This window comes from Corythoichthys intestinalis, chromosome 10, assembly GCF_030265065.1.
Source record: "Corythoichthys intestinalis isolate RoL2023-P3 chromosome 10, ASM3026506v1, whole genome shotgun sequence".
Classification (NCBI taxonomy): domain Eukaryota; kingdom Metazoa; phylum Chordata; class Actinopteri; order Syngnathiformes; family Syngnathidae; genus Corythoichthys; species Corythoichthys intestinalis.
Window position 1 is genome coordinate 49,219,363 of NC_080404.1, and position 21,971 is coordinate 49,241,333.

At 39.4% G+C, this 21,971-nt stretch overlaps 1 protein-coding gene across 3 annotated transcripts in view; it reads left to right on the forward strand.

Moving 5' to 3' along the window:
• zgc:171482 (zinc finger protein) overlaps window positions 1-21,971 on the forward strand; it is a 218,175-nt gene that overhangs the window by 131,981 nt on the left and 64,223 nt on the right. Inside the window, exons 5-6 of one of the 3 annotated variants that reach the window (XR_009064573.1) lie at window positions 16,075-16,317; window positions 19,108-19,262. Coding sequence is in view for 1 of the 3 variants with exons in the window: in XM_057847733.1 (XP_057703716.1) it covers window positions 16,075-16,317 (243 nt within the window). In the remaining 2 variants the exon portion in view is untranslated. The remainder of the gene's footprint in view (window positions 1-16,074; window positions 16,318-19,107; window positions 19,263-21,971) is intronic. The other 2 variants (XR_009064574.1, XM_057847733.1) reach the window with 2 other exon arrangements.

The following is a 21,971-nucleotide window of genomic DNA, read 5'->3' on the forward strand; positions in this document are numbered from 1 at the left end:
ATGTCTTTCCATGTCTCTTTCCAGTGCTAGATCTGAATAAATACAGTGAGCACACACACACAAAAAATGGGGTGGGTGGGTGTATGTGCTACTTCACGGTTTTTCACTTATCGCGGTGGGTTCTGGTCCCTATTAACCGTGAAAAACGATGGAATACAGTACACTGTGGTCATTATGAGTCATCCAAAGTCTTTCCAAACAGCTATTCAAGTCATCTAGTAAAAATTTCTTTAAAAAAAATTATTTTTTTCTTTTCTTTTAATATCGCAATATATCGCAACCCCCCAAAAAAACGCAGCAATAGTTTTTTCCAATATCATTCAGGCCTAATGATAATACACACTAAGCAGATAAAGCAGTAGCCCACATTATTTTCCATTAAACCCTGTAAAAAAGGTTTTTGCTAATGCAGTATCTTGCTCCATATTTTTCACCTTTCCATTGCCTCAAAACACTTTTGGCACGTGTTTTCCTCTGATAGCTTTTAAGCATTGTGTTTTCTTGTGGTAGCTTTAAAGCAGAGTGTTTATCTGTTAGCTATATTGGTCATGTACAGTGTTGGGCACGTTACTTTATAAAAGTAATTAGTTATAGTTACTCAATACTTCTTCCAAAAAGAAGTTGTTTGACTTTTAAAGAATTTATTTTAACCACTAATTGTGCAAGTTCTCCAACTTGAAAATATTAGAGAAGCCTGTAATTATCAACATGGGTAAACCTCAACCATGAGAGAAAAAAAAAACAACTCCACAACTCAGTCAGTCAAACTCCACTATGGCCAAGACCAAAGAGCTGTCAAAGGACACCAGAGACAAAGTTGTAGACCTGCACCAGGCTGGGAAGACTGAATCTGCAATAGGTAAAATGCTTGGTGTAAAGAAATCAACTGTGGGAGCAATTATTAGAAAATGGAAGACATACAAGACCACTGATAATCTCCCTCGATCTGAGACTCCATGCAAGATCTCAACCTGTGGCGTCAAAATGATTACAAGAACTGTGAGCAAAAATCCTAGAACCACACGGGGGGACCTAGTGAATGACCTACAGAGAGCTGGGACCACAGTAACAAAGGCTACTGTCAGTAACACAATGCGCCGCCAGGGACTCAAATCCTGCATTGCCAGACGTGTCCCCCTGCTGAAGCCAGTACACGTCCAGGCTGGTCTGCGGTTCGCTAGAGAGCATTTGGATGGTCCAGAAGAGGACTGGGAAAATGTGTTATGGTCAGATGAAACCAAAATAGAACTTTTTGGTTGAAACACAGGTTCTCGTGTTTGGAGGAGAAAGAATACTGAATTGCATCCGAAGAACACTATACCCACTGTGAAGCATGGGAGTGGAAACATCATGCTTTGGGGCTGTTTTTCTGCAAAGGGACAAGGACGACTGATCTATGTAAAGGAAAGAATGAATGGGGCTATGTATTGAGAGATTTTGAGTGAAAATCTTCCATAAGCAAGGGCATTGAAGATGAGACGTGGCTGGTTCTTTCAGCATGACAATGATCCCAAACACACTGCCAGCGCAACAAAGCAGTGGCTTCGTAAGAAGCATTTCAAGGTCCTGGTGTGGCCTAGCCAGTCTCCAGGTCTCAACCCCATAGAAAATCTGTGGAGGGAGTTCAAAGTCTGTGTTGCCCAACGATAGCGCCAAAACATCACTGATCTAGAGGAGATCCGCATGGAGGAATGGGCCAAAATACCAGCAACAGTGTGTGAAAAGCTTGTGAAGAGTTACAGAAAACGTTTGGCCTCCGTTATTGCCAACAAAGGGTACATAACAAAGTATTGAGATGAACTTTTGGTATTGACCAAATGCTTATTTTCCACCATGATTTGCAAATAAATTCTTTAAAAATCAAACAATAGGATTTTCTGCTTTTTTTTCCCGCATTCTGTCTCTCATGGTTGAGGTTTACCCATGTTGACAATTAAAGGCCTTTCTAATATTTTCAAGTGGGAGAACTTGCACAATTAGTGATTGACTAAATACTTATTTGCTCAACTGTAGCTTCATTTAGCAACTTTTCCAATTCCTTCATCATCTTTCTATAATGAGCAACAAATGAGGCAAGTTTGATTGGTGACATGTTATTGCAGCCTGTGGTACTCCCTCAAGTAAAGATGTTCACCCCTACGCATCCAGACTGCAAATAAATAACTCTTGAGGGAAGCTACCACTGGCTAGTTACTTGTGTAATTTTCCACTTGATGAGGGGGCAGGTCTGTGGTTGTGAGGGCAGTTGGACGAACTGCTAATATGCCTGAAATACTTTGGAGAAGAACTATGGTAGAGAAATGATTTTTGAATTTTCATATTCCATGGCTGTGAGGTGGGATAGATTATCTCTACAATATATAATAAGATATATAACAATATAAACTATTTTAGTTGAAAGCGGGTCTTTTTATAGAAATATTGGGCCAACCATCAAGTCAAAACGTCTCGCCTGCTTCAGAGGAAAAACAAAATGTCTGCAAACATGTCAGAGGCCCAAGTGGGAAAACTTGGAAGGTGAAGCTTAATGAAGACGAATTCATGTTTGTTCAAACTCATGATTTTTTTTAATGAGGTTGTCTTGATGCGAGTGAATCATCCCCAGGGAGGCTTTACATAATGTGACTCTAATTGGATTTATTGTCACAATTCATAGAGCTATAAATTCAACTTCAAAAAAAAAAAAAAAAACTTTGTCCTAATTTTGAGATATCTCACTTTTATGCCATTTCCTCTGATTTAAAGAAAGGCAATATTAAGAGTAGAGCAACATAGGAAGAGGAGGAGAGAGGCATTTCAGCTCAGTTTAAATTCCCAAAGTAGCCTTCATGTGATGCCAAACACATATGACCAAATAGATAACCTCACATGTATGTGTTTACTTTAGCCACATTTTTGGCTCCTTTAGTTTATTGACATAGAAAGCCCCACATATGGGCCATCATTCGTGCAGTTGTTCAAATGGCTGACTAAAGCCCCTATGACACACGCCGAAACTTTAGGAAAATCGCGGGATTTAAATGTGCAGCCCTTGTATGTGAACACAATTTCCCAGGTCGACTGACACGAAGATTACGCGGACGTTTAACGGGTCGAGTCTTAAGCCTGAGTTATGCTCCCGCGTTGCGGTGACGGCGCATGAACTACGACATTCGATAGTTCTCCGGCCAGGTGACACGTTTCTCTGTAATTCACCGCCAAGCCACTAGAGGGGTGTGCCGTTATGTTTGTACGGTTTTGGGGCATGCTTGTTGACTTCCTAAACCTCTTGTCTGGTTTAACGGAGAAAAAATAAACAATGCAAGATGGAACGCTTGAATGTGGATCTTCAGCTCATCAACATTGAATAAATGTTGATCCTACAAATGTTGAGGCGCAGGCGATGCAGAAGACGGTTTCGAGGCGTTCGTCCAACTTTTGATGAGTTCTAGCCTTGGGTGGAAACCAGCTAGCTGTGGCTGTTAGCTTCAGACTGGCGTCGAGCACTGCGTACAGCGTTTTGTCGGAGGTCTGCAAAGCCCTCCAGCCCGATTTGTTTGCCGTGTCCTACAACCAGCCAGTGGGAAGCCATAGCAGATTTCTGGCATCTATGGAACTTCCCAAACTGCGTTGGAAGCCTTCATATTAATGTTATCATAAAAAGCACCGAGGCACTCTCAATCAGTGATGATGTATCGTGTGTGAATTGTCTGTTATTGAAAATTAAAGATCAAAACAACTCTTTTGACACCAAACCTGTGCTTTATTCTTCATATACTTGAAGTGTGACACGTAAATAAGTCACAGACTCACAGCAAACATATGTACACAATAAATATTGAAGTGCGCCAACCAAAATTACGACATAAAGTGATAAAAAGCTGGCAGTTTTAGGCCGACTGGGTCACCGCTTCGTGTGGCCACTCGATTCCAAACACACACGTCTCGGTGGTTCTTCCATTTTTTTTTTTTTTAATTCAATCGCTGACCTTGCCATTTGGCAAACTTTATGATGTTTTCACGAGACTTGCTTTTCGATGATACTCCCGTCGGCTTGGTCCAGTTTTGCGTGTAGAAAAATAATGTTTTACAATGGCGGTGATTTCGCGCTGAACCGGAAACAACAGTCTGAGCGAACCAATCACAGTCTATTTCCGCCTCATCATATGGGTTAACGTGACGCTAGGGTTTGAAAAATCAATAGGAACGCGTCAGGCTACGGCGCAGGGTCGTAAATCGGGTCTTCCTTGACGGCGCAGGTCTGACGCGGAAGTATAACTCGGCCTTTAGTATTATGTCCGGGACTATCCCGGGACGAGGCGTGTGTGAAAGCACGCGTTTGATTCCCGGGTCACAGCGTGATGGCTGATGACGGCGGGCCGATCGTCATTTTCTCTTTCTTCGCATTAAGATGAAAAGCGGTAAACAAACATTACAATTAACAACATGGCAAACTGGAAATGGCAAAATTGAACTGAAAACATAACAAAATTGAATTCCTACTGGATCGTAAAGCCGAGGAAGAGAGTTTATCGTCCATCTATGGAAAAGTGTGGTTTATGTTTTTTTGCCGATGTTAGGATCCGTAACTGCGGAAACAAGGTTGTACCTCAATGCAGAAAACAATGGAGGGATGCGTTCAAGGATTTATTAAATACAAACAAAAATTCACGCGATTTTGGCAAAGGGGGAACAATACAATGGGTCCGTGACAGTAGGTCGACGGGGATCAATAGTACTAACCTAAGCGGCAGGCAGAGAGCCGGTAAGACAACAAAACAAATACACTCAAATACCAGCACAACATAGGGGATTTCAAAACAAGGGCGACAGACGAAAAAGCTGGCAAATGCACAAAATTTGAAAGTACAAGGTGTCGAATGGCGTCCAGCAAGTTTAATATCTCGGCACCCTTCTCTTAGATCGTCTGGGCTTAAATACAGTGTTGATGAGCTTGAATTGGCTGCAGGTACGACGTCGGGAACGCTCCGACGACCTGCTCTGTAACAAAACACGTTCTGACCAACAGAATGTGATAGCCGATCCCAACCAAAAACCAAGTAATGTCCAGGTTATAAAATCGCGCCAGCAGCCCTCCCCTTCATCATTCCCAGGATATCTCTCCATGTGTGAAAACAATGACACGAGAAAATCCCGCATCACCTTACACTGTAATTTACGATATATGTGTATCAAAGGGGCTACGGAGTCAACATTACCCGAAAGCGCGGATTTGTTTGAAACTTCAAACAAGTTTTTATTTGGCAGCGATTTATTTGACACCGATAGATTTCTTCTCAATTCATGGTAGGAAATTGTTTTTTTTTTCTCCACTAGAGGGCACACTTGCTCTTTGGACGGGTAATGTTTCATTTTTTAGTTTGAATCCGATGATTTATGTTCATTTTATTTGGCCTAATATAATCATGTAATTGGTTAGGTACAGTATGATAATAATAACAGTTCATAAACGTAGATGATGTTTTGCTGATAAAAAAAAAATTGTATTGTTTGAAGGAAAAAAAATCACACTGTAAGCTGTTACCGTACTCACAAAGTTACTCATAACTTGAGTATTCTTTTTACTGGATACTTATTTACTTGTACTTGAGTACATTTTTGGATGACTACCTTTACTTTTACTTGAGTAATATTACTTTGAAGTAACGCTACTCTTACTTGAGTAAAACGTTTGGCTACCCTACCCACCTCATTTTCAGAATATAAACCGCTACTTTTTCCCCTCATTTTGAATCCTGCGGTTTATAGTCCAGTGGGGCTTATTTGTTGATTAATTTGGGTAAATAGGTAACGCTTTATTTGACAGTGGCGTCATAAGACTGTCATAAGACCGTTATAATTATGACATGACACTATCATGATAATTACTGGATGATTATTACAGACGTCATTCAGTGTCATCTGGCAAATTATGGCACTAACTCTATTTATGTTCAGCTTGAATCTTTTACATCCATTCAAAAGTGCGATAATTTGCTGGATGACATTAAATAACATCTGTTATAAGCATTTATTAATGCTCATGACAGTGTCATTTCATAATTGTGATTGTTTTATGACAGTCTTATGGCGCCACTTTCAAATAAAATGTTACCAAATACCTCAATTAGCAATTAATGAAACAACTGGAACAGTAACTGAACAAATAATTAGCACAGAACATGAATGTTGATTGTTAATTACATCTGTAGCGCTGTAATGCATATTAGGAGGCATGTTGGATGACAACAGTGTTGACAGCAGGTGGCAGCAGAGGGTGACTGCCTCCTCCAAAGGAGCAGTGATGGTCAATTGAAGCTTCTTGAAGCAATGAAGCTTTATAACTAATTGGTTCAAAGCTTCATGGTGGTTCATTTGATGTTCTGACAGTCTTATGATGCCGCTGTCAAATAAAGTGTTACCGGTTAATATCTTTTGGTGTACATATCCAATAATACAGTGAGGACAGCTGCGGCTTATCTATGAACAAATGTCATTGTCGTGTCAAATTTGGTGGGTGGCAGGTTATAGTCAAGTGTGCCTTATAGTCCAAAAATTACGGTAGATTGTATTCCTATGCTTGCCAGCTGTTATAGATTCCATCCAGGTCAAGATACAATTGATATGAAATGTACAGTACTGCATAATATCATGAAATTGTAAGAGTACAGATGGGTATCGGTATTGCCACAAATTTACACAACATAATTCATTGTGTCAATTCTAATTTTCACCAGCCACATGTTTCACCTATGGCAAATATCAGCGGATATCATCAGGTCTGAATTGTACAAATCGAATCTGAATGGGAAATTGGCCCATGTGGAAAAATCAGACCTAGCCTGTCAATCTGTTCTGAAAAAAGAAGAAAAATTGTCATCAAAGACATGTCTACCTAATCGACACACCCACGAGAAATCAGACCTACAGCTAAGCCTAGCAATTGCTTGGGCATGTTAAAAAGTTTGGATTAATCCTTTTAATGGTGGTCAATGACATACATTAATACTCTTTCAGAATCAGAAAAAAAGAGACACTTTTGAAATTGATGTGTTCTTTATTCTTCTCCAGCATTCCCACATGTTACCCTCTTCCTTTCCTAAGATCTCACCCTCCTTCATGTACCCCACTCTGTGAAAATCAATCACTTCTGCTCCAGTGTGCAGAGATCACAGTCACGAGAAAAGACAGGGTAGGAAAACATGAGAAGACCAAGTAACTGTGACAGGGTTACATCCAAGAATTATTTGTCACATTCTGCATAGAAACAAGGAGGCACAAACACACACATTGGATTACTCATAGAGACACGCAGAGATATCTAGGATGTTTTGTTTTTTTTTCTATCAGGAAAGTGATATACCAGTAAAAGGGCAGAGGGATTTAGTTTTAAATTGAGATTTATTGTTTGCCAAAAGGGGGTGAAGGAAACTGAGTAGTTGTGATTAGTGCGAGCAGCCAGATATAATAACTATCGACTTGCAGGGATTCTATTAGCACATTTACACTAGAATAGACCAAACTCTAAAGGGGAGTGGAGCTCAGACCGCTGCCAAGCTGAAATGACTCCAGCTTGCATATCAACACAAAGTATTAATGGCGCAGCAGTTGAAAATCATGGCATTTGTATTGAATGAAATGTAAAAGTGTAATGATTGAGATAAATGGTCTAAAGGTGCACTGCCATATCTTAGGCAGGGTTATGAAATTTGAATATTAGCAGTAACAAAAAAAACAAAAACTTTTGGAGCAGTACCAACTTTGGTGTGATATACATTATACTTGATTTTGAGGTTATGAACTACAAGTAGTTTGTGGTAAAACCAATCGCCACAACATCAAGAAAGGGAAACTCAGACTTAAAGACTTGCAGGCTCTAATAAGCCACAAATGTTCTCTTTTGCTAAAATATGTAATTAGATACACATATATTATTGCTATTGATTTAAAAATCTAAAATATTTAGTACATATTTTGATCTATGGGGGGGGGGCCATGTTTTATGTGCGCAAATGCATGATGGGAAGTTGGGCAACCATGACTGTCAGTGGTGGCTGCAAATGGTATACAGTATGTTCTGAGTTGTGTTCAATTAGGCGTGTGATAAGAACGTCTCCTGCTCTGTCCAAATGCATGATGGGAAATTGGGCAACCATGACTGTCAGTGGTGGCTGCAAATGGTATACAGCATGGTTCACTAAATCCGGACCTCGGTGCTGATTTTCCTGTCGTGTTTTCCACGTCTCTCTCCCCTAACACACCTGAATCAAAATAATGAGGATCATTATCAGGCCTCTGGAGAGGTTGCTGATGACATAATCATTTGATTCAGGTGTGTTAGGGGAGAGAGACGTGGAAAACCCGACACGAAAAGTGGCACCGAAAATATTAATAAATAAATAAAAATTTAAATAAATAAATAAATAAATACAAAAAATAAATAAATTTAAAAAAGGAAAAGTGGCGCCGAGGTCCGGATTTAGTGAACCCTGCTATACAGTATGTTCTGCGTTGTGTTCAATTAGGGGTGTTAAGAAAAAGAATGTCTCCTGCTCCGCCCAAATGCATGATGGGAAGTTGGGCAACCATGAATGTCAGCGGTGGCTGCAAATGGTATACAGTATGTTCTGTGTTGTGTTCAAATAAGCGTGCTGAGAAAAAGGTCTGTCTCTTGCTCGGCCCAAATGCATGATGGGAAGTTAGCTAACCATGACTGTTAGTAGTGGCTGCCAAAGCTTAAGCTAATAAATGGTGCGTCAAATATTTTAGCGTGATTAATTAAAAAATTAACTACTGCCCGTTAACACGATAAATTTGACAGCCCTAGTTTGAATATTAAATTATTATTACTTATACTAACTTTTCAGAACTACAAGTCTTTCTGTCCGTGGTTCCCTTTAAGAACAAGGTGCATTCAATTCCAACCATACTTGATTGTTGATTAAACTCAAGGCCTAGATATAATTATCGTACGAATATTTAGAATAAGTTCGATTTAACTACAGTGTATTCTGCAGTCGCTACAAAGTTGACCCAAAAAAAGAAAAAAAAATGAACACCATTGTTTACCAACACAACAAGCACGTGTGTGCTCCAGCACACTATAGGCTGAAGGCTGTCCATGGTTCTATTGGCTAACTTGTAATCTACAGGCAACACAGGCACAAATAAACCAGAAATAAATTAATCAGCCATGACACAAATCATAATAATGATGATGTATGGATTAATGGATGGATGGCGTTAGGGAGGGAGAGAAAGACAGAGAGCAAGATCAACTCTTCATTTGTAAACAGTCCCTGTGAAAGTAATGACTCATGCACGAGTGTTTTTATTTGTGTGAATGCGTGGTTTTGTTGCGCTGAAGTCATTGGCACCATAATTTAAGGTACTCTTTCACATTGCGGAGGACGAATCGGCACATTTGGACATGCCATCTGCTGTTCTCTGTGTTCATCACGCGGTTTGGCATTGGACCTGACACTCGACTCCAAATATACATGTAGTAAACACACACAGCATAGACTATTCTGGAGCTGAAGCATTGATTTACACACAACATGTACACCCCAACACGTGCACAGCAAAGCCATGAGGCACACCGGGTACGTCATTGCTGGTGGCTATTAATGGACGATCACCATGGTAACCAGTGTCATGTCATGAGGAGTGGGTCACCTGGGGGTCTTGCTTCATTCTCTTATTGACGACATAGATGAAAGGAGCAGGAGAGGAAGGTATGGTGATAAAAGAAAAAAACATGACGGTTCTTAAGTACAGGGCCTAGAGTAGAAAGGCAGTTTCGTGAAAGTTGGTGTCTGGAGGGCTAGTGACCTTGTTGTGACCCTCATATGTGTTTCACACATGTGGCTCACTCCGATCGATTGCTCTTTGCCCTCAGTCTAAAACCCACATCTGTCAAATTAGCCTGTGTGGGTTTGCATGTCTCAGAAATCTTGAGTGGGAGCTTGGATGAGTAGATGTTTTTTTTTTTTTTTTTTTTTTTTTTTGTCTATTCATAAAGTGGGTCTTGGAAACCTTGACATTAAAATGAAACAACAACAAAAAAGAATTCTAAATTTGACTTATAATTAAAAGAATAGTATGAATACAAAACCAAAAGAACCTATATGGGGCAAGATAAGACACCCCCCCATTCCAGTCTATAAACCATAAGAGGCATCTTCTTAAAGCCAGGACTGATCTAGCTTGAAACGGAATTGTCACTGTCTGATAAGTATTTTATACCCCTCACGAGACAGTGCCAAAAACGAATCACGTATTTAACTCATTCACTCACAGCCATTTTCACCGGAGCAAGGCCCTTCGCTCCCGGCCATTTGACTGGATTTTGACTGATTTTGCAAGGCCCACATAAAATTCTGTTCTATTGCTATATAAACATGGAACCCACCAAAAGAAAGATTACTCTCTTCTTTCAGCAGAAAAAAAATAAGTTAATGTCTTTTTTCATTCTTTAGAAAGAAAGAAAATAGATTAGTTTGGGCAATTTTCCAATTTCTGATTTAAAAAAAACTGAGAAATTGAGCTTTTTGTGAAAGCATACATTTCAAACATAACTTTGACTTTAACACAGCTATTTTTCGCTTATGTGACATCCCAAACATCTGAATGTTTTCCTTCTACAAAATAACATATACAACAAGACAAATAGAGCTTTTGATCACAAAGTAACAATTTATTTACACATAACTAATCTAACTGTTGAACTATTTGCGCACATAACAACAGGGAAGGCTCTCGGCTGCTCCCGGTTGAATTGAATGAATGAATGAATGAATGAATTTATTGTCATTGTCATTGTCATTGTCATCATCATCAGTATCATTGTCAGTTACAGAGTGTGGGATAGTTTGGCCAAGAAAGAGAAACATTGACACAGTATATGGAATAATTTGCCCGAAAAAGACGATAACAGACAAAGGAAGACGGAAAAAAAGCAAATGCTCATCGATACCCGTCCCCCAACAGCCCGGGACGCACAGTCTAGCATGTTAGTGTTGCATAGTCCATTTTTTTTTACTCATATATCTTTCCAAAAGTCATTGGTTGCCATGGCATTTCGCAATATTGTCAATTTGTAGGTTCATTGGATAGGTTGATTTCCACATGGCCGTTTGTTTGGTGTAGGTCTCATTGTAGAAAATATTTTGTCCAATGAGCTAAGTGTCCAGTCTAGGAGCTCCATCTCACAGCAGGTTAAACACAGCGCACACGTTGCAATAGCAGATCAGTGATCTAATTTTGCTGGAGGGCATATCTTCAGAGCATGCAATGTTATGTCTTAGTCTCTGTCCCTGACATTTAATCATCCTTTGTTTGCCTTTTTGTTGTGGGAACAATTTGTTGCGGATGTGTGTGTGCAGTGCAGCTATGACTCATTTTGGTCCATGTAGCAATTTAGTACAGTTTCTTTGTACATCTTTTTGAAGTAACTCAATGATTGAATGATGAATGAGGTGGCTCCCAGTAATCTGATGAGTCCGGGTCAAGATCGGTTTCACTTTTTTTCATCATCTTCATCGTTGATTTCAACTTCGGACTAAGGAGTAACGCAACGTGAGCTCCGCAGAACGCGTGTGGAACCTGACGCTGTTGTGAACGTCTGTCTAATCAAGATAGATTTTTTTTAATCCTTCTTTGACGATGGATTCGTTTTCTTTTCAAAACACTCCTCCAGTGTCGTTTGCCTTTTGTTCCCGATCGTTCTCCACATTTTTCTCAAATTCTCACACGTCTTCACATGATCCTCCAACTTCCGTTTCCTGACTATTTTTCTTCACTTCCTTTCTTGGCCTGAGATGAGTTCTTACCAAATGCGCTACTTCCCTCCAGTGGCCAGTTTTATTGCTTTAAAATGAGTTTTGAGCTTTGTGCATTGTATCTTAGATACATCGGAACCTATAGATGCCTTCTATTTAAAAAAAAATAATTAATAAATAAAACGCAAAAGACATATAAATACGTTTTTGTGACATTCAAGGAATTAAAAATAGAACGTATTTATACGTTTTTGGGAGCAAATGAGTTAACTAGAAAATGCAATATCTGGAGAAATTCCGATGGTAGTTCTGATTTCGCAGGTAAATCCCTTGGGGTCCCGTCCTGCTAATTTCAAGTCACTTCCTGTTGATTTGGTGACATTTCAGGGTCACTTCCTGCTGATATTACCTGATAACACCTAAAAAAAATCTAAAAAAAAAAAAAAAATTTTTTAAGTTAATATGGTGTAGGTCCGCCTTTTGCGGCAATTACAGCCTCAGTTCTCCGAGATATTGATTGATACAACTTGTGAATTCTTTCCAAAGGGATTTTAAGCCGTTCTTCAGTTAGAATACCCTCTAAATCTTTTAGAGACGATGGCGGTGGAAATCGAGTCTGAATTGAATCTTTAAAACAGAACATAAATGCTCAATAATGTTGAGGTCTGGGGGTTGTGATGGCAATTACGAGATGCTCGACTTCATTAGATTATTCCTCCTGCCATTCTTTAACAATTACCGTATTTTTCGGACTACACGTTGCTCCTGAGTATTAGTCGCACCAACCATAAAATGCCCAACGAAGAGATAAAAAACATATATAAGTCGCACCGGAGTATAAGTCGGCATTTTGGGGGGAAATTTACTTGATAAAATCCAACACATAGAACAGATACGTCATCTTGAAAGGCAATTTAATATAAAAATTAAAGATGTCCCGATCGATCGGGATGTCCGATCACGTCATTTTCAAAGTATCGGAATCGGCAAAAAAATATCAGACATGACTTTTTTTAATATATATCTACAGTGGTACCTCTACATACGATCGCTTCGACACATGAACTTTTCGACATCCGACGTAAAATTTGACTCGCCATTTGTTTCTACATCCGACGACATGCTCGAAATACGACGACAATGGCAGCACCGCAGACGAATGCACGGCGGATTTTCTTGTGTGACAAATCAACACTGGTTTCAGAAAAGGTTGGTACAGGTGGTGAAACAAGGAAAAAGTTGACGCTTACCTTCTAAATGAAGATGCAAATGACAGAAAAATATGAGCGTAGGGTGGGCATCCGTGAAATGGCTCAACAATACATCTCCACGGTCCTCCTCCGACCATCCTTCGCCAGTCTTTATAAGTTAAACTAACAATTCTTATTGTGGTAACATCTCCAGAGAAATCGCCAACTTCGCCACGTTTTTATCATTTATTTCACAACTTATTCAAAACAAAAACACCTTCTGTCTGCCGCAATTGACGGTGTTAAGAAAACATTCAAAGTGAAAGTGAAACTCAAGCTCACCGGTCTGCCTCTGGCACGTCAGCACCGCGGTGCGTTCAGGGTCAGCAAAAAACGTCCGCCACATTAGAACCCGATTCGTTACATTAATACAGGAATTATTATTATTATTATTATTATTATTATTCCAATTTTGATTTATAATTTATTTGTTTTGCTATGTGTAATTGCCATTTGTAATAGTACCAGCAGTATTTTTTAAGGATTTAGTGAAGGTTTTTGGGCTGTGGAACGAATTAATGGAATTATAATGTATTCCTATGGGAAAATCCTGCTCGACATACGACCATTTCGACTTACAAACAAGGTCCTGGAACGGATTAACTTCGTATGTAGAGGTACCACTGTATATATTTTCTAATTAAATAGTTTTCTAATTGTATTTAACGTTACAGACAAAATGTCTTACACTCATCCAGAGTCTTTAGTTTTGGCTTAAAGTAGGGCTATCAAATTTATCGCGTTAACGGCAGTAATTAATTTTTAAAAAATGTATCATGTTAAAATATTTAACGCAATTAACGCATGCACTGCACGACCAACTCACGCATTGTCGCGTTCAATCTATAATGGCGCCGTTTTACCTATATATAGAGCTGAATTTTGGCGGTCTTTGGAACCTTTTTTTTTTTAATTGGCTAAAGCCTTACAATCCCTCTCTCAACAATTAGAAATATCGTGGGAAGCACTGTGGGGAGGAAAGATAGTCGTTGATCTTTTTCTTAACACCCTATGTTATTTCCCAACGCAGAGAAGATATATCAATTGGTGCCACTACGCACAGTCATGGTTGCACTTCCCATTATGCATTTGGGCAGAACAGTTAAATGGCTACAGTATCATTTACTGAAAGCTCAACAAATACACTAGATGGCAATATTTAGTCACAATATACAAAGTCACAAGTCTTTCTATCCGTGGATCCCTCTCACAGTAAGAATGTTAATAATGTAAATGCCATCTTGAGGATTTATTGTCATAATAATCAAATACAGTACTTATGTACTGTATGTTGAATGTATATATTCGTCCGAGTTTTATTCATTTTTTTCTTAACGCATTGCCAAAATGTATGTGACCGGGAAAAATTATCGGGAATGATTGGAATTGAATCGGGAGCAAAAAAAAAAAAAAGCAATCGGATCAGGAAATATCGGGATCGGCAGATACTCAAACTAAAACGATCGGGATCGGATCGGGAGCAAAAAAACAGGATCGGAACAACCCTAATAAAAATACAATAGAGAACAACATGCTGAATAAGTGTACAATGTACAGTGCATGAACAACAAAATGCGAATATACTGTCCTCACCAGGACGCTACAGCTCGGTCCTGGCTATACAGCGAGCTAAACTCCCAAATGACGATGCTGGATGTCCGTATAATTTGCTGAATCAATTTCGTCCACGATACCAAACAGGTTCGCATCAACGTAAATAAATGATAATTAGGTGCTATTACAGCAGTGACACAAACGGTTAGCATGCGTTTGCTATCATTAGCACATCGTTCATACAACCACACAACTGGCTGCAAGTGTCCGATCGCAGGTGGAAAACACACAACGACAACAGAAAAGATCATCCACACAGGCGTTGCCTCTGTAGAGATATTTTACAAGCATAAACAATGAACGTAGGTTCGCAGCCGTGTCTCTCTCTCTCTCTCTCGCCCACTTGCTCAGAGACGCAGCGTAGCTGTCTGTCTTCTGGCGTGTGAGCGCTATTCTTCGCGTAAACAAGTGCGAGTTCGTGAAAGCGCCACAAACTAAAAGCATGCATTTCAATATATAAAAAAGTCAATATTACAATTGAACACACATTGCCAACGGCAGAACATGAACGTGGCCATAGCTATTAAGAGTTTTTCAGATAATATAGCATAAATAACATGCTAACAAGTTTACCAAACCATCAGTGTCACTCCAAAACACCAAAATAACATGTGAAATGATATCATAATGTGTTAATAATTTCACACATAAGTCGCTCCTGAGTATAAGGCTACGTTCATACTACAGGTCTTAATGCACGAATCCGATTTTTTCGCGTTTTTCCGACTCGAGTCAGGCATTAACTTGACGGTCTGAACGTGACAAGTCGCATAGAACTTGACCATTTCAAATCCGATCTGGGTCACTTTCGTATGTGGTTCAAATCCGATCTGGGCCACATTTTTCCGGACTGTCGCGGCGGTCTGTACTGTCCACTCTCCCAAATCGGATTTCATGCAGCAATTTCGTCATCAAATAGCGAGAGAGACGCTTACCGTAGCGGTGCCGCTGTGCGTTATTAGCGCCTAGCTTGCAGTGAACATGGCTTTTCGGGAAGGGCTGAGCTTGACAACAGTCATAAAAAATAAAAAGTCGCACTCCCAGCCAAACTATGAAAAAAAAACTGTGACTTATAGTCCGAAAAATACAGTATGTTCCATGATGATAATGCCAAAATGTTAGGTGATTCCATTATTTTGTCCAACCCCTGTAGTTCAATTCTAAGTTTAGATTAAGACTCAGAGTTTATTGAAACCTCTTTGTGAAACAGACCCCTGGTCTTCATGGGTTGTACTAAGGTTGCATGTTATATTTGTGAAATCTGAACCATTTTAATACCTAATAAAAACGCATAATTAAGCCTCAGAGTTTATCGTCCATCCAACTCAGCCACAGTTAGATTAATTCCCCTTTGACAGCACCGATAAAATTGTGTAGACAGGTTTTTGACCAATTTGCTGTGTCTTTATCAAGGTGGTATCCTCAATAACATTATTTAACTTTCACAGATTCCTCCCCTTCAACTCCACTGCCCTCAGACCCCCTGGCTTGTACCCCTCCTCCACTCGTGTCCGCGGTCAGCAGCAACGGCGGCAGAGAAGCCGGCAAGTACTGCTGCCTGTGCGGTGCCTGGTTCAACAACCCGCTGATGGCCCAACAGCACTACGAGGGCAAGAAGCATCGCAGGAACGCTGCCCGTGCACGCCTGGTGGAGCAGCTCGCGGGAAGCCTAAATGCCACGGAGAGCACAGGTCAGTCCTCATAATCCCTCCTTAAAAGATACCCCACTGCTAATGCAAGTGACAACTGAGCTGGGATGTTACTGCTTTTTAAAGGGAAACAAGATAAGGGGGAGATCATTTTTAACATCTGCGCGAGGAATTGTTCAAATACATTTCATTCTCTTAGACTTTACATCGATGCCATTCCAGTTGGATATAATTAGTGCCATAGGTGTATAACTTGACACAGACGCTCCTAACATCCTGTTAAATATAGAATTACTTTATGATACTTACATTTAAATGTCAACATAGTTTCAATTGCTTACCCATTCTCCTCACACGGAATAATTTGCAGGGTTTATGATAAAGCTTGGTTTACAACTTCAGGCTTATGGTTATTTGATCTGCATTTCAAGTTGAGGAAATGCAGTTAGAGCAGCTTTGGAATGACTCAAGGTCAGTAGCTTCAGTTTTACTGTGCATCCATTCTGGCCCAGATTATAGAGGCCCAAATTTCCTGGAGTATTTTCAAAAAGATGGCCGTCAATCATATCAAGCAAATGTTTGTTTTCCCTGATTACCGTAATTTTCGGACTGTAAGCAGCTACTTTTTCCACTCATTTTGAATACTGCACCTTATAGTCCAGTGCGGCTTATTTGTTGATTTGGGTTCATAGGTAATGCTTTATTTGACAGTGGTGTCATAAGACTGTCATAAGACTGTCATAATAATAAAATGACACTATCATGGGTAGGGGTGTGACAAAATATCGAAATGGTGATATATCGTGATACTTTGCATCCCAAAACTTATCGATATGCTCCTGTCAAGAATCGAGATATCGTTTTAAAAAGGTGTCAATTAACCCTTAACCCTTAGATGCATAAGTGGGTCAAAAATGACCCGGTGAGGTTGTTTTCTCGAAATATCTTCAGAATGAAAAATTGTTATCAATTCATATTCCAGGTATTCCTCAAAAAACATGGTTTTGATGCAATGCCATTCAGATTTTTGATGAACTTTTTATACATTTGAAGTAATAGTCATTTTTGTATTACTACCCTAAGCTTCCACAAGTGGGTCAAAAATGACCCACATGCATTTTCTATGGAATCCAATGGGAATTTTTCATTCTTATCAACTTTGACTGTCAGGAATAAATTTACCGTGGACCACACAGACTAGGTATGTAAAAAGTGACATCCCTTAAGAAGATTATTTTACACAGCAAGAGCTGTGTACGTGTACTGTAAGTATTATGTCCATATAGTATTTTGTGTATGTGTCTTTCATGACTCTTTATTATTATTTATCAACAAATTAGCCAACTTCATAACTAGCTAGCTAACTAAGGCTAGGTTCATACCGCACAATTCTGATTTTTTTGGCGTACCCGTTCAGACTGCCTTTGTCCATTGAGCCTGTTCAAGTATCACACATACGCTCTAATTTGCAGTCCGAGATGCGCTGAGCAATGCGCAGGTGCTGTGGAGCAGAGAGAAAACCGAGCATTGTCAGGCTTATTCTCAACTAGAGCTGGGAATCTTTGGGCACCTAACGATTCGATTATGATTACGATTCAGAGGCTCCGATTCAATTATAAAACAATTATTGATGCACCCCCCTCCTTTTTTTTTTTTTTAATTTGTTTTTTTTAAATAAAGTTTTGTACATTAGTTCCAAAATTGTTCAAAAATACTCTCAGGCTAAACCAAACTACTATTTCAGTATCAAGTTAACATATAGCAGTAAACAAATATACAAAAATAACATTAAATAAAAAAACTCCAGTCCCCATTCTGTATCAGCAGCTTTAAACTACATTCAATTAATTTAATGTTGTGAATCAACCGTTAAAGTTGTTAAAATTGCTCCCGTTATTCCATAATTTCCCTTTTGTCTACTTTTGACATGTGAAAGTTTTAAAACTATTTTAAAGATAGATTCAAGTCAATATTTTACCGATTTAGGAGTATTTTAGATAAAAAGTTAATTAGGTTTGCTTGGAAGGTTCGCTACAACAGCATTGCAGGGAAGTTTACTGCTTTAAGATGGCGGCCGTTTACTAACGCCCGCATCTAGCTTTTTGCAGATGTGCTGCTACCGCTACCGAGTCTATAATCCATCTAGTCCTATATAAATGATATCTACCGTAACATTATGTAGCTTAGCTGTACTTGTAGCAGCTTTTCGGCAGCAGTCAGGTATGTTGTTGTGTTTTTTTATCTCGTGGCATGAGTTGAGCTAGAGCCGTGAGTTGAGCGTTGGCATTACCCGAGGGGCCGGTTAATGAGAAGCATAATGTTTAGCTACTCCCGCTCCGTTCCGTCCCGAAGACCGCGCGGCGCGCTGAGTGTGTTGTACTTCCGCTTTACTTGGCATATTTCAATAATCGGAATTTGGATGTTTGTGAATCGTTCTCGAATCTTCCACGGCCGAATCGCGAATAATCTAAGAATCGGAAATTTTGCACACCTCTATTCTCAACCCATTTTATTTTTTTATGACTGTTGTCAAGCCCGCTCCTTCCACAAAAGCCGCGTTCAACCTAGAAGTTAACGCTAATGCACAGCTGCACCGCTACCGTAGCACCCTGTCTCTCTTGCTCTTTGCTGATGTTAATTGCTGCATGAATTCCAATTTGGGAGACTTGACAGTTCGGACTGCAGCCACATTCTGGAAAAATGTGGAGGGGATTTTAACCACATACGAAAGTGACCTGGATCGAATTTGAAAATGGTCCGCTTTTATGCGACTTTTCCTGTTCATTCGAGTCGGAAAAACACGAAAAAATCAGATTTGTGCTAAATTTACAGCTGAAATGGTCCTACAGATGTTGGATGATGGAGAGGCAGTGACGGGATTGGACTCAAGTGCGCGAAATTTCTGATGATGAGGACCCCGACTATTGTCCAGGTGGCAGTGGCAGTTGTCCACCCGGAAATCCGACTGAACAGGATCAATCTGACTCGTAAGATTCCACTTATGTGTCCTCTGAATAAGAAAGTGTCAAAATCATTGCCAACAGAATGAGTTGGTAGGGCTCTTACTAGAGAGAATTACCTCCCACCCAGGAGAGACCACAGAAAAGGGCTTAGCACCGCTGTCTCACCAAAAAGATGCATGGGAGCTCTTCATCATTGATGATAAAATACAAGGAAGGATGAAGTCTATTGCTGTTCTGTTTATTTTATTTTTTAATTTTATTTTCAAAAAACGTCAATCGAATCATCAAGATATTTCAAGCATGAAATCATTCTTGTGTGGCCCTAAATATCATACTAATTAATATAGAAGTGACTATTCTTCACCAAAATGGCATAAAAACACATTGGTTCTAATATGGGTCATTTTTGACCCACTTATGGAAGAGTGTAGCGTCCCGTAACTTGTGCATTTAAGGGTTAAATACCTGCAACATGAAGCAATTATCAGAGAATCCCAAAATTTGAAAAATAAGGTCCTAATGAAACCTTTTTTTTTTTCAAATTTGTAAAAAGAAAAGTCAAAATGAATATGTGTAATAAGCGCTCTGATATCTATAAACCTTGCTAAATCCTGTTTGTTTTTCACATGGAACCTGCAGATGCATGTGTTGACTTGCATCCATCTTTTTTTTTTTTTTCCAAAAAGAATTGTCAGAATTCTGAATTAGTCTCAAAATCATGAAATGTTTGGTGCATCAAATGTGATACGTTTGGCAATAAAAGGAAAAAAAAAAAAAAAAGGCTGCCATTGACGGTGCTCAACGCCCAATTCATTTAGAATGGGAACGTTCGTTCATTCAAAACCAGAGCATTCAGTCATTCGGTCCGATTTTCGGGGCATTTACAGGTCACTTTCTGTTCATTTTAGAGCATTTATAGGTCATTTCCTGTTGAGTTTAAGTCACTGCCTATTCATTTGGGTGATTCCCAGGTCACTTCCTGTTCTGTAACGCAAAATAAACAGCAAGTGACCCATAAAATACCCTAAAATCAACAGGAAGTAACTGAAAATCAACAGGTAAAAGACTTTAAATGTCCCAAAATTACATATTGCCTGGCATTGGATGCCACTGACGGCCATAGACGTTCAATCCGGTTGAAGTGGGAGGGATGGCAGTGAATGAACGAATGTTCATTCGCTGCCACCCTCCCAGTTCAAACAGATTGGATGTCTACTAGTGATAAACTTTTTTGTAGAATATCCTAGAATGCTTTCCTGACCAATGTATCGATAATTGTTGTATTGCTATATCGTCAGATCATCGTTATCGTGAGCTTTGTATCGCAAATCATATCGTATCGTGAGGGACCAAGAGGTTCCCACTCCTAATCATGGGCATTACTGAATGCTTATGACTAATGTCATTAAGTGTCATTTGGCAAATTATGTCACTAACTCCATTTATGTCCAGCTCAGATCTTTTACATCCATTCAAAAGTTACATAATTTGCCGGATGACACAAAATGACATCTGTCATAAGCATTCATTAAAGCTCATAGCAGTGTCATGTCTTAATTATGATGGTCTTATGATAGTCTTATTGTGCCACTGTCAAATAAAGTGTTACCACATACCATAACTAGGGATGGGAATTGATAGGATTTTTACGATTCCGATTCCATTATCGATATTGCTTAACGATTTGATTCTTTATCGATTCTCTTATCGATTCTAATTTCAGGAAAAAGAAGAACAAACATTTTGATTGGCATCAAGTTTGTTTAATCAGAAGTCACAACCTTACAAACTCACAACGAGGTCAAAAGAGGCCCAAAGCCTCACTGTTAACTGTGGCAATAAGTGGTAAATGCACAAGAATGTGTAACATTTTACTGAAACATTTTTCTAATAGAAATAAAAAATATTGGTATATTTTGGCATATAGGTCATTGTTCTGCCTTTGGCAATGTCCCCAAACTTTTTCCTGTGAGGGCCACATAACTTTTCCCTTCTCTGATGAGAGGCCGAGGTCAGTTTGTAACAGAAAAAGTGTGACGATTGCAGGAGTGCGTAAATGTAAAAAAAAATTATTGTTTTTCAGAAAGCCACAATCAAATAACCCTCTGTGGATTCATCACGGAACAAAAGTAAATAAAATAAAAATAATAATATAATATGATAATAATAAATAATAATAGCACTATTAATTAAATAGATAATAACCAAATAACCCTCTCTGAGTTATTCACTGAAAAAGGCCAGGAAATAAACAACACTACTGAGGGAGAAAAAAAACAAAAAAAATTCAAAATGCTCTCTGGAATTGTTCAGGGGGCCGGACCAAATATGGAGCCGCGGGCCGTCGTTTGGGGACCCCTGTTTTTATTTACTAGTATATTGAAATGCATGCCTTTTAGTTTTTATGGTGCTTTCACGCTCAAGTGGTGGCGCCCTTGCGCTTCATCACGCGAAGAAGAACGCGCTCACGTGAAGAAGAGTGCGCTTACGCACGAATAAGAAGAAATGCCACATCCAAGCGAGTAAGCGAGTTAGTGAGAAAAGGAAACACTGCCACGAGCCTACGTCCTTTGTTAATGTTTGTAAAATATCTACAGAGCCAACGCCTGTATGTATCATCTTCTGTGTTGTTGTTGTGTGTTTCCACTCGCGATCGGACACTTAAATCCAGTTGTGTAGTGGTTTAAACGATGTGCTAATGCTAGCGAATGCATGCTAACTGTTTGTTATTAC